This window comes from Culex quinquefasciatus, chromosome 2, assembly GCF_015732765.1.
Source record: "Culex quinquefasciatus strain JHB chromosome 2, VPISU_Cqui_1.0_pri_paternal, whole genome shotgun sequence".
In the NCBI taxonomy this organism is placed as follows: Eukaryota; Metazoa; Arthropoda; class Insecta; order Diptera; family Culicidae; genus Culex; species Culex quinquefasciatus.
The window spans coordinates 63,064,987-63,078,176 of NC_051862.1; the positions used below are offsets into that span (position 1 = coordinate 63,064,987).

Consider the following 13,190-nt stretch of genomic DNA (forward strand, 5'->3'; position numbering starts at 1 on the left):
TAGTATCCAATCGGGCTATGAGTTAAAAGCCTTCTTAATCCTTTATTTAACTGTATGATTTTTTTGTGTTATCATGAAAACTTAAGATTTTTATTGTTGTTAAATAACCATTTCTTAGTTCTAGACATTTTTTTCTTCAACTCCATACATTATTCAGTGCAACCCTAAATCAAAGTCACACTACAATGCGGTCCTTATGCCATTTCCTCATCATTCTTTGTTTGTCGCAAAAACATGGCAATATAGGAATCATTTTTGGTACACTCCCCGTGTTTATTTTTTATTTTCTCAACAAGCAAAAAAGCACAAAAAACATGAAAACATCCAACCAGCATGCACTTGCACTATTCATTTCAAACACAGAAATGAGAATTTATGCAACGCGATCTTGGTATCGTTTGCGCCAACTTCTCGCGACGAGGGGAGGTGTCTTTTGCTTATGCTTTGGCCTGGTATGTTTCTCGTTATCGTCCTGGCAGGTTTGCCCAGGGAGAGGGATATTAAAATTCATATTATTTGCACTGCTAGCTGTCTTTTGCTTGCTCCTTGCTCACTGCTAGGGAGTGTAATAGTAGATGCTGCTAAGCTGCCTCCTCTCGCTGGATGAGCAGCATTGTTTTATGAGTTTATTCTTGCACTTGACGTTGGTTGCTAATAACGGCGGGGATAAACCGGGGGGAAAAGCAGCACCGTTTCTGATGGGGATTAACGATTGCTGGAAAATGAACTCACATTTGCAAATACAAATTCATGCTGTTTTGTTTTTCTGAGGAATGGAGTTGTGCAATATTTTATCATAGTGATTAAGTATTGTTTAAATAAAACCACACCTAATTTGATTAAGTTTTTATTTCTCAATATCCAGCTGAATTTCATAGAGAGAGTAGTAGGTTTATAAAAAAATATAAAACAAGTTGACGCCAACTTTGCAGTACATTTTACGATATTTTAGATTACTCTTATAACATTTCACTAATATTAAACTCATTATGGTCTGCGTTGCATTTTGATTAGTATGTTTAAAGGAAACTGCCTAACTGATTAACATTTTTAACAAATCACGTCACCTTTTTCTTTTTCTAACTTTTCGTTTTCCTCAGTTTGATGTCATGTTCACACGATTTCTTCCTCTTTTTTAACCTTCTTGAATGTTTGGTCCATAACTCACGACGGATTACAGCAGCAGCAGCAGTGGGGCTCCTCCGGTCCCGGGGAATCTTCTTTCAGGGCAAACCCGTGCCCCCCCGATCGCAGCTCGTCCGGATGTTGATGGTAGGCCACCAGCCGGGGATGGCCAGAGTTGCCGTTGCCGTTGCCATTGCCGCCTCCGTTACTTTCGACCGTTCCGGACCTGCTCGGCTTCCTCCTTGATGAGTTCGATCTTTTCGGTGTAGGTTTTCTGGATGTCCTGCAAGGAGAGCAAGCGGACGGAGAGGGCTTTTTCTTAGTTGCAACAGAGGCACGGTTCCGAGGGGGTGGGCGTGGAAAGGGGGTGTGAGGGAGGTTGGTTTCGGGATCGGAGCAGCCTGGGGGGGAAGGTGGTCATATATTCGATGGAGGTTTTAAAGCAATTTGAATGAAACCAAATCATGAACCCCAAAAAAGTTGGTCCACACTTTAAAAACAGCAACAAAAAAAATACATATTCATGGAGAAACTTTATATTTCATACAAAATAGTGATTTTCAACTAACTTTATCAAATATCCCGCAAAAGTTTAAAACTTATACTTAATTTTATTATGGCGTCATCCTTTAAAATTTAATTGACACTGGACACTTCGAGCATATATTTGTTATTGTAATTTAATACCATAACCCGGCATGACATTGATAAGATTTAAATTTCGTTGGTAATTCGTTTCTGTGAAAATTATTATTTATAAAACCTTTGACCTTTGGGCGACTTTGATAGTCACTGTGTTTCTTACATATTTCAGCATAAAAAGTTTAAATTAAAATGATTATTTCAAATTGACCATGAGTAAGTTTACTTTTATTGTTTGTATAGAATTTTGAAAATAAATGTTTGTTCAACTGAGTTGATTTAATTTCAATAACATGTATTTAATTTTTTAAATAAAAAGTTCCATGCTCGTTCAAATTTCGTAAGGAATTGATTTTACATAAAAATACAAATTTGTGTGGCCACAAAAACAATTTTGCAGAATATTTCAAAAATGTTATATTGAAAAATGCCATCTGAATATATATTTTCGAGTTCACAAAGTACAACTTTTAACAAAGAAACTAATACTAATTGTTCTTAGTTTTAATTAACTTATTTTGAGAAAAACATGACACTTTGAAAGTATTGAAATAATGCATTTTATCAATGTTTCCCTTATTATAGATTTAAACTTTTCAAAATTGATTGAAAACTACTGCTTGAAGTACTTTGAATAGTTCTTTACTAGGTTCAATATGGTTCCAAGCCATTTAATTTTTTATTCAATCTATATTTACCTTTTTGCAACAAAATCTTAAACCCATTAACGGTGCACATCAAACCGAGCTGTTGCACCCAGATTTTTGTTACAGACATTTTAGTATCTCCAAAACTACGGGTACTATCGAAATATTTTTTTATTCATCCCCTAAAGTACTGTCCACAAAGTAATTTACAACAAAGTTTGACTATTTTTACAATCACATTGTTGCAGGATTGGGTCCGTAAGTTTGACAATTTTGGAATAAGAAGACAACAACAAGGAAGTTGCTGTGCACCCTTAAAGGTACACATTCTTATTCTAGAATTGTTAAACTTACGAACCCAATCCTGAAATAATTGGACTATAAAAATTGACAAATTTTGCTATAAATCTGTATGAAAATAGTAACTTAGGGGATGAATAGAAAATTATATAGATAGTTCCCGTAGTTTTGAAGATACCAAAAAGTCTGTAACAAAAATCTGGGTGCAAAAGCTCTGGTTGATGTGCACCGTTAATGTTACTTCGTCTTTTAATATCAACCTGGTTTACTTATTCAATTTGTTCAAAATCAACTTTAAATCTGTTTGCAATATTGGTGCATGATATTTCCCAGTAATTTCCTTAAATTTTCAAAGAAATTAGGTTGAAAAATGATATCAAATTTATAATAAAACAAGCATAACATAATTTTTGATTAACTCTTAATGTTGAAACAAGTTCTTTATGTTCAGTTCTATTGAATTTATAATTGTTTGTAACCAAGAGTATTCAAAAATTAAAATAAAATCGATAATTTTTATAAGCATAATTAAAAAAAAGTCAAAGCTGTTTTCCGTCGAGTCTGACAAGAATTGAAAAGTACACCTATAATAACAATAAAAAAAAGATATGACATTATCCACAATTTAGTAACAAAGATAAACAAGTAAAATAAAAAAAATTTAAATCAATCATGCTTTTTATTTTATCAAAAAAAAACTGAAAAATCAAAAGTGTGAAAAAACCATACGATCAAGTTTACTTTCTTATCTGCTCCATTTCAATAAAAAAAAATCTATTTTTTTATACCTCTGATTAAAAACCAACAAACATTTTAATCATGGCACTGACAAACAAAAACAATTATAATTTATTGAAATGGACTAAATTATTAGTGATAGTAATATATAATATTACAAAATTATTCACAATAACCGTTCCGTGTTTCACTTTTGTAAAGAAATCCCTGAAATTTTGATTCGTCCTATGGAAAATTTTAAATAAGTATTGTAAATGATGATTTTCAATTGAACTTTGAATTAGTTAACTTTAGAATCTTTATTATGCACTTTTTATGCCAAAGTTAAAAAAAAATCCTTGGAGCTTCTTCTAGCTTTAAAAATAGATTTTTTTAAATGACGAAAATATGAAAAAGAGTTTTTTAAGTTAGTGAATTGTCTGTTTTCTTAGATTAAGTTAAGACATAATTTTTGTTAAAATAAAAATGATTTTGATATTATTTTTATTTTAATCTTCTATACTTTTCAATCTGGAGTGATTTTATATCAATTGTGAGGTTCCTTTAATTATCATTTTAAAGAAGATGTAGAAAGTTCACCAACTTATACTGCCCATGTTCACATAAATGTCCCATATGCAAAAACAGCAAGCTGAGAAAAACGCATTTGAAGTTTGTCCCACACATAAGGCTACGTGTTAAGTTTTCACGAAAAAACTGGATTTCCTCCTGATTTCTAGAACAAAGTACTGGATGTTATAGGCTCTTTTGAAAGAGCACACGATTTTGAACCAAACTGCATCAATAACTCAAAAGTGATGAAAATGCATATGGGACATTTATGCGATCATGGGCAGTATAGAAATCGGAGGAAAATTATACAAAAACCTTTTTTGTATTGATGAAACAGTTTTTTGACAAGTGTTCCTTATTGAAAAAAAAAACATTTATAATTTTAACAAAAGTATAATTTGAACTTCCTTATAATTAACTTATTCTGCTTAGATTTTACTATAATCAATTTTTTAACCCTCTACTACCAATTTTTTTTTTCGAAAATTTTATTTTTCCCGAAGGTCATATCGAGCAATTTTTGTTCAACGAAAAACTGTACTTCTCTTGTTTTATGTTTTTCTTGTTTCATTTTTAGTTTTTTAATTTGCATTTATCTTGTTTAGTTTATTTTTGTTTTTGGTAATATTTGACCTACTGTACCACCTTGTATAGTTACATTTCGCCTATCTAATTTTTTAAATATTTTTACATTCACTTTTTCAATTTTTTGCTTGTTTTCACATATTCTGCGATAAAATGGCACCATTATCATTTAAATTGTAAAAAATGCGTAGAGACATAGTCTGGGACACTACAAAAAATACTGCATACTTCTTTTTCCTTGAAATATAGGAAATGTTAATAAAAACGCAGCCAAAGCCTAAAAAAATGACATTTTAAAAAAATACACAAAAAACAAGTAAAACTACCAACCCATAAATTTTCTAAAATTTTATCAGTTCTTGATTTCTTTGGCGATTTTTTTTTATCGAATCGAATGGAATCCCTGTACAGCCTAATTTTTTTCCACGATTTCATTTTTGATCATTTTGTACAAAATTAGTTCAATTGAAAATAAATACACTTTTCATCAGTTTTTGCATTTTTAACTAAAGAAAATAATAGGATTTGCTTTTGGATTTGACTATAGATCAATCTTTACAATCCGAAATTTTGAACAAGGAAAATTCATAGGAAAAAATCTCTTAATATTCATGGACGATAGACTTTTGTACCCTATCGATTGAAGCTGACAAAACTATTTTATCTTAAATCCCTTATTTGTTTTTGTCTCGTGTTAATTGTTTAAATTATAATTATGTATTTTGGTATATCCTATGTTTTTTTTTATCAATAAGCCATTAAGAATAAACCATGACCTAAAAACTTCAAAAAATTACAAACGATCCAACATATTTTCAAAAAAGCATTGCTCGTTTAACTTTTTCTCCTGCTTTTGCAAATGGTTCATTAATCATATTTTTTGAATATTTTTTAAAATACACAAAAGAATTATTTTGTTTCATTCGATCTAAACTCCCTATATAAAAATAAACAAATTTGTTTAAAATAAAAAAAAAACTTTTAAATGAATAAATGTCGTTCTATTTTATTTGGTCACAAAACTGTACACAGTTACTGTATACTGATTCCCTCCCTCCATCCCAGCTGCGGGAATCTATGACATGCCTCGACGCTCGTGATTCGAGATCAAAATGTAAACAAAGCACACACACAAAATCACGCATCCTACTAATTAGGTTACCGGGGAGGAAAATGTTAGGGAAGAAAGGAAACAGAAAATTCCAGAGATTGAAACAGTAACACACACAAACAAACGTGATGATCATTACCTTACTGTCTAGTTTCTAATCAACACCGGCAGTTTTCAGCTGACTCCAAGAAAAACGAGTTGGGTTATGGTTACACGTGTGATTATTAGGTGGTTTGGAGAAGGGGGGGATAAATAAACACAACGATTTGTGCGACTTTTTTTTGGGGTGGTGAGGAGAGGAGAAGAAAAGAGGATGGAAATGGTTGGAAAAGTCAGAATGTGTCTTCTTCTCGTCATCTTCCCGGTCCTGTTCCGTCCAACTACATAACGTATATTTCGTAAGCCGTGTCTTCTCTGTGTTAGTGTGCGTGAATTTAGAGAAAATGTGCATCAGTTTTAGTGCTTGTAGAATACAACGTGGGGTGAGGGGGATGAGAGGAAAACTCTTGGCCCAACTTTCCTCTCCCGGAAGGGGAAGGAGGAGCAGGAGTCTACCACCTATTTCTTTTGTTTCGAGCCAGCTAGTTGCACCGTCTGTGAAAGAGCGAAACAGAGAATGAAAAAGAAAAAAAGAGATATAAAAAGCGATAGAGTGTTATAGTTTTTTTTTTTCAGTAACAAATGAGAGTAAAAAAGATGCTTAAATAATAAGAGTATAAAAAAGTAAGAACAACGAAGCAGAAAAGAACGGCACGAAACAAAAGCGACGGGAAAAACCGGGCGGGCAAAGGAAAAGCGTTGAAACAATAAGACAAAATAAATGAGAAGAAACAGTGGAAAACGGGATTGACCTATTTTTAAGTACGAAGCAGTCGGTGGTAGGGTGAGTTGCTACTCCAATGATTAAAAGTGGTGTAGAAATGAAGAAACAAGTTGCAGCAGCGCTCGAACTTCTCCCCTTCCGTGTGAAGCAAGAAGCAACGGGAATCGGGGGATCTAATTTTGAAACACAAAGTTTTCTTCCCGGTAGCTCAGCAGCAGAAGTGGATTGAATCCTGACCTGCTGAACGTGTTTTATATATAGTGCCAAACGGTGGGCAAAGGGAGCAAGAAAACATCATGGGAAAATCAATTGAACCGTTGTGTGGAGGAAGTAGTTTGTAGTAAAAGCTGGATGTGGCATTCGAAGGGGATAGTCCATCATGGAATGTTTGGTGTGTGTTGTGTTTTCGGGTGCAGTTTTTATCTTGCGCTTTTCTCAAAAAATTATATTGGTTTTGTGCTTTGAAATGCATCGAATTTGATTCTTCACATAGCACATGGAAATGAAAACAAATCAATTAATTCTTTTAAAATTTTAAATGATAAAACAGAAGCAAATAAGCGAAAACTTTTAAGCAGTTAAGCAGTTCAGTAATTGAGAATACGTATGCCCTACATTTTGTTTCAAAAAATATATAGAGCTCATCCATAAACCAGGTTGAAACTTTTTTGGAAATTAGGAGGATTTTTTTTTTGTTACGTTCAAATTTAGTGAATTTTTTGTATTTTATTGAAGAATAATGTATAATAAAGCATAAAAAGTAGTTTTTGTGATTTAAACATAAGATTTTGAAAGTTAGTTTAACTTTTTTCTCGATCCGCGAAATTTGCGTGAAATTTTGTGTTTCGAAATTGAGGTCCCCGTGAAATTTTCATTTTTCAAGCGTGAAAAATCACTAAACCTAGTAATTGTATATGTAAATTGAGACTTTGAAATTTGGGATGACTTTGGTAGTCTGAAATTCAGTATAAAAATTATGCAAATTAATTTGATTACTTCAATTGAACCATTACTTATTGATATTATTGTTCATTTTTTAACTACACAGAGAAAAATTTGTTCTCAAAATCGTGAACAAACGTTCATGACATTCCATGTTCATGAAAGAACCCATTTTGTGTCATTTGATCACCTATATAAGTTTCAATACAATATACTGCCCATGATCGCATAAATGTCCCATATGCATTTTCATCACTTTTGAGTTATTGATGCAGTTTGGTTCAAAATCGTGTGCTCTTTCTAAAGAGCCTATAACATCCAGTACTTTGTTCTAGAAATCAGGAGGAAATCCAGTTTTTTCGTGAAAACTTAACACGTAGCCTTATGTGTGGGACAAACTTCAAATGCATTTTTTTCAGCTTGCTGTTTTTGCATATGGGACATTTATGCGAAAATGGGCAGTATAGACAGCTGTCAATTCAATAATGGTACATAAATATTCGAAAATCTGTAATTTTTGGAGGAATTTTCTGATCGATTTGTTATCTTCAGAAAAGTTAAGGGTATTGATGAGAATTATTCACATAAAAGCTTGTTTTATAGATTTTTAAGTTAACTTTTCATCACAAAAACATAATTAACCAAAAATCCGTATGCTTTAATTTTTTTTATATGTTTAAGGAGACAAAAACCGCAACCTTTGAGCCATAAAGAAGTTTGGACAAAAATGTTGCCGCCGAGTTATGATTTTTTTAAATGTTTTTTTTTTTTTGAAAAAAAAAAGAAATTTTAGTCAAAAAAATGTTTGACTTCAGTTTTTAATGTAAAATCAAATTTACTGTCGAAATGTACTCAAAAGTTTTTTTCAAAGAACCGTTTTCAAGATGTAGCATTTTTAAATAGTGTCTATAATTTTCCATTCCTGAAATCCCAAAAAATATTTTTTTTTCGAAAAGATCAGAAAATTTTGAATGCAATTGCCTTAGGGGTGCATAGAAGAAAAGAAACAAGAAAATTTTAATTTTTTAAGTAAGTAAATCTTTCCCAGTTCCTGAGGGGAACACCCGTGAAGAGTATCGGGGCCGGCATTTACAAAGCGGATTCAGTGGCAGTTTTTCACTCAACTAATGTTAACATGTTTTAGGGTAATGTTAACATTCCATAGGTCGCCTCCCTAAGGTGTCGTGATAAGGTCCAGTTTGTGACGATACACTACCTTCCCTTTACTAAGCAATCGAATCCAGAAGGGAATAGATCACCAGTTGTGTTGGTCCGAGCCGGGATTTGAACCCCGATCTACCGCTTACGAGGCGGAAGCGTTACCACTAGGCTAAGTGGCTCGGTCTTTAATTTTAATTTTTAAGTCTCTTCCAAAATTTGTGAAATTTTAGGATACTCTCGAGATTTTTTTTTTTTGAAAATTTTGAAATTGAGACTAACATTTCTCGCTCTTTTGAAATGTTAGTGTTGATTCCAACAAATTTAAAATATTTTTTCGAAAATATCATAAAATTTGGAAAAGACTGCTTACTTTTAATCGTAAATCGTTTAACAAAGACTTGAATATGTTTTGAAAAAAAGAAATGGAAAAATAATCCAAAAGTGCACCTTCAAATCTAACATCATTTGAAATAGATTTTCCTGCGTTTATTATATTCAGCATAATTGGGGTCGCCTGAAAAAATATTTTGTTTGTTTTGTCTCAAAATGTCTCAATGGAATGGTTGTTGATTGAACAAGGAATAGCAAAATTAATATTGTTTTTACACTATTTTGAATAAATGAAAATGTATTTTCACAGAACCAAAAACACTCAAATATAATGATCAAAATTATTAAAAATAAGTCCATTTATAAAATTCTTTAAAAACATCCAAGAATCTATTAAATGATTAGTTTTACATTGTAAAGTGTTTTGTTTTCTCAAAATTTATTTAAAATTTAATGTCGAATTTTCAAAACTAAATGCTGGCAAAATGTTAATAAATTTAATAGATTTTTTAAAAGAGTGGAACTAATTTTTTTGATCGGTGTTGAAATAATAAATTTTGTTAAATATCTAATATCTGTGCATTTTTTATTTAAAATACTCAAATAAACGTTAGAACATATTTCTTAATAATTGATTGTTTGCAGCTTTTGAAATAAAAAAATTGAAAATGTTTTTGGTCCCTGATTTTCTAATATAATTTTGAAGAGGAGGGAAAAGAAAACCTTTGAAAATAAATTTGTATTAGCTTTACAGTCCAGACTCGATTATCCTAAGGCCTTGGAAAAAATCACTTCGGATAATCGAATCATGAAAAAATATATTTTTTTTTTCGTTTTCTAATTTTTGATTGTCAAGCTTTAGTATGACTCCTGAACTACGCTAAAATGATTTTGAATTTTTAAATCCAAGATGGCGGCCAAAATGGCCGTGATGCAATATGGAAAAAATGCATTTTATTTTTAATAGGCATTTATAAACTTAAATTTGACTAAAATGGGGTCGTAAAACTCAAATGTTATGTTAAAAACAAGAAAACAAAAAAATACGAAAACATTTTTTTATGTTCGTGATTCGATTATTCGAAGTCCTATACAAACCTTCGGATAATCGAACTTCGGATAATCGAAACTGGAGTCTGGACAAAATTACAAAATAAAAATCGATCTCATTCAACATATTTAAATAATCCAAAAATCCGTATAATCAAGACAAGAATAAAACAATAACGTCATGTTCAAAATGATCAACATAAACGAGATTCATTTTTTAACAGTCTATTTTCTTTTTTCTCTTTTCAGGTGAGCAACTTGAAATGTTTTTCAACCCATGCGCATAAACAGGTTCGGTTTCCCATTCGATGCGACCTCCATTAAAAATAATTGCAACCATCAAAAATAAAAATAAAAACACGCATCAACACCTCCACGAAAAAAAAACACACCTCCCACGTTCACATCCAATTCGATCCATTTTCCCGGAAGTACTTTTTAACGCGGTCACCATCACCGTGTCATTATTTTGTAAATCATCACACACACACTTTCACTCCACCCCTCTTCAATTGACCGAAACTGCTTTCACGGAGCGAGCAAGCTCGAAGCAAGCCATGAACCACCCCCGCCAATTTTGCGCCCATTTTCAATCGTGTGTAAAAGTCAAATAAAAAGGAAAAACAAGCGAGTGTCATCCCCCTCACGTCAAAAGTTGCGTCCATTCTCGGTCATTTTGGGTCATTTCCGGATGTGTCATGAACAAACGCGAACGGCTAGGGATTTTCAGACAAAACGACAACGACACGCATGCAGCTTCAGGCTGACAGCCGAACTAACCTTGAACAGTTCCACCTGCTTCGTGTACTCGTCCTTCAGATCGTTGTACGCTTTAAGCGAGGCCGCCAGCTTCTTCTCCAGCAGCGTTTGCTGTTCGCGCTCCGCTTGCATCCGGGTGTCGATGTTCTCGAAGCGCGTCTGCAGCTGCTCGTGCTCCATGTTCCGGATGTTCAGCATGTCCTTGGTGATGGTGACGACCTCCTTGATGTTTTCGATCTGGTTCTGGAGCGCTTTGATTTGCATCTCTTGCGTTTTGACGGTTTTGGTGCGCTCGAAGAGCAGTTCCTTCGCCTTGGTGAGCACCTCCTCGTGCTTTTCTTTGAGCTTCTTTATTTCTTGGGTTTCACCCTTTTTGTTTCCTTCGAACTGGTGCTTGAGCACCTCGCTTTCCAGCTGGGAGACTTTGGACTTGAGGATGTCGTTCTCGAGCAGCTTCTTCTTCATCTCGCTTTCGAGGTCTTCGATGCGCTCGTTGAAGTTTTTGCTTGGGGATAGTTCGCACTCCAGCTGGACGACCTTGGCCCGCAGAATGTCAGTCTCGATGGAGCGCTTCTTGAGCGAGTTCTCCAGCTCGGAGATGCGATCGGTGGATTCCTGCGAATCGCTCGGTTCCTCTTCCGCTGTGTTAAGCTTCGATCGCAGTATGTCATTCTCGATCTTCAGCTTGCGCACCTCCTTCTGGAGCTCCTCGACCTTGGCGTTTGCGGGGCTGTCCGCCAGCGGAACTCGCTCCAGCTGATCGACCTTCGATCGAAGAATATCGTTCTCGATGACCTTCTTCTTGAGCTCCTGCTCGAGGTTTTCGATTTTGTACGAGCTGGCACCGCTTGCGGTCTGCTTGTTCTCCATCTCGGACAGCTTCGAGCGCAAGATGTGGCTCTCGGTTGTGCTTTTCTTCAGTCCACGTTTCAGCTCCTCGATCTTCTCGCTGCTCGAATCGTGGGCAGCCGTAGCGTCAGTCTCAAACATCCTCATCTTGGCCCGTAGCATGTTTCCTTCGGTGGTGCTTCGCTGCAGTCCCTTCTCCAGCTCCTCGATTTTATCGTTTGACTCATCCTCATCCCGATTTGCTGCGTCGCTCTCCATCGAGGTGACCTTGCCCCTCAGGATATCAGCCTCAATCTGGTACTTTCGCACCTGCTTCTCCAACTCCCTAATCCGATCGTTCGAGTCCGTGTTCGAACCGGGAGAGTTCTCAAACTGCTTCAGCTTCGACCGCAGGATGTCACTCTCGATGCTCTTCTTCTTGAGCTCCCGCTCGAGTTCGCCCGTTCGCTCCGAAACCTCGTGGTCTCCCTCCAACTCCTTGATCTTCTCCTTCATCACCACACTCTCGGTTCGCTGCAAACCCCGCACCAGCTCGTCGAGCTTTTCCTGCGCTTCCGGCGTGGGCGGTTCCGTCTCAATGTCCGTAAGCTTTCCGCGCAGAATACCGTTCTCGATGATTCGCTTCTTCAGCTCCTTCTCCAGCTGCTTCACCCGCTCCACCAGATCGTTCGATCCCTCTGTTTTAGTCTCCGAGTTCGACAACTTCGACCGCAAAATGTCCAACTCCATCGTCTTCCGCTTCAGCTCCTTCTCCAGGTTCTCGATCTTCTCGTTGGACGCTGCATTGTTCGACGGAACCGTCTCCAGCTTACCCACCTTCGCCCTCAAAATGTCACACTCGATCGTCTTCTTGCGCAGATCCTTGTCCAGCGTTTTGATCTTTTCCCGCGCGTCCTCGCACTCCGTCTCCAGCCGGCTGATCTTGCTCAGGAAGTCCTTCTCCAGCCAGGCATCGAAATTGCTCATGTCACCGATTTCCTCGAGGTCCGACATTTTGCTCACTTTTGCCAGAAAACTTCACTCCCGCGCGATCGATTCCCAGAAATGCCTTTTCCGCACGAAATTCACTGCCGCTCTGCGGCAACGTGAAAATTTTTCCTTCTTCACGACGATCTCGAAGTCTCGCACCAACACCGGCGTGAGAAGTACACACGCGCAAATTCCTTCCTGAAATTCTTTTCTTTTCTCGCGCACCAACACACTGAAAGGCAAAAATTTCAAAATTTCTTCTCAACAGAGAGTGAGGTTAGGAAAATTCACGCAACGATCCAACTCGAACGGCAGACACCTACGGACTAAGACAGTTTCGTGAAATTCACAAGATTTGAGATTCGCGATCGTGGTGAGCGATCGTGATCAGGGCCAAACCCCGCTGCAACGAGGTAGATTCGTGCCGGCATTTCCAGTGCTCAGCTACAACCATGTCACGAGATCGTGCGTGACGAATTTCACGAGAGAGAGAGAGCGCAATCCAAGAGAGAGACTGTGGTTGTTGAGAAATATGCCTCAATAAATTTTCCCGCGAACCATGCGCGCGCGATCGCGCTCTGTGGAGGACTCTATTTTTGGACACCTT

General features: G+C 36.0%; 1 protein-coding gene across 3 annotated transcripts; it reads right to left on the reverse strand.

Moving 5' to 3' along the window:
- Positions 1 to 834: 834 nt before the first annotated feature.
- Positions 835 to 12,905, reverse strand: LOC6044631 (interaptin). Of its 3 annotated transcripts, none has more exons than XR_005277563.1 (3): positions 10,787 to 12,905; positions 5,840 to 6,294; positions 1,322 to 1,408 (listed from the first exon to the last, which is right to left on the reverse strand). XR_005277563.1 is itself a non-coding variant. In XM_038256274.1 (2 exons), the coding sequence occupies exons 1-2, from the start codon at positions 12,605 to 12,607 to the stop codon at positions 1,331 to 1,333; spliced, it is 1,899 nt and encodes a 632-aa protein (XP_038112202.1). In that variant the 5' UTR covers positions 12,608 to 12,905; the 3' UTR covers positions 835 to 1,330. The 3 variants fall into 3 exon arrangements, 1 of the variants encoding a protein (XP_038112202.1); XR_005277564.1 differs by having other exon boundaries at positions 1,355 to 1,437; XM_038256274.1 differs by lacking the exon at positions 5,840 to 6,294 and having other exon boundaries at positions 835 to 1,408.
- Between the last annotated feature and the right edge of the window lie 285 nt (positions 12,906 to 13,190).

What these genes read in the sequence shown, in the direction of transcription:
- LOC6044631 (XM_038256274.1), bottom strand. Translation starts at nt 12,607, where the DNA reads ATGTCGGACCTCGAGGAAATCGGTGACATGAGCAATTTCGATGCCTGG. An exon ending in AGCAGGTGGAACTGTTCAAG is followed by an intron (nt 1,409 to 10,786) that starts GTTAGTTCGGCT and finishes CTCTCCTTGCAG; the next exon opens with GACATCCAGAAAACCTACAC.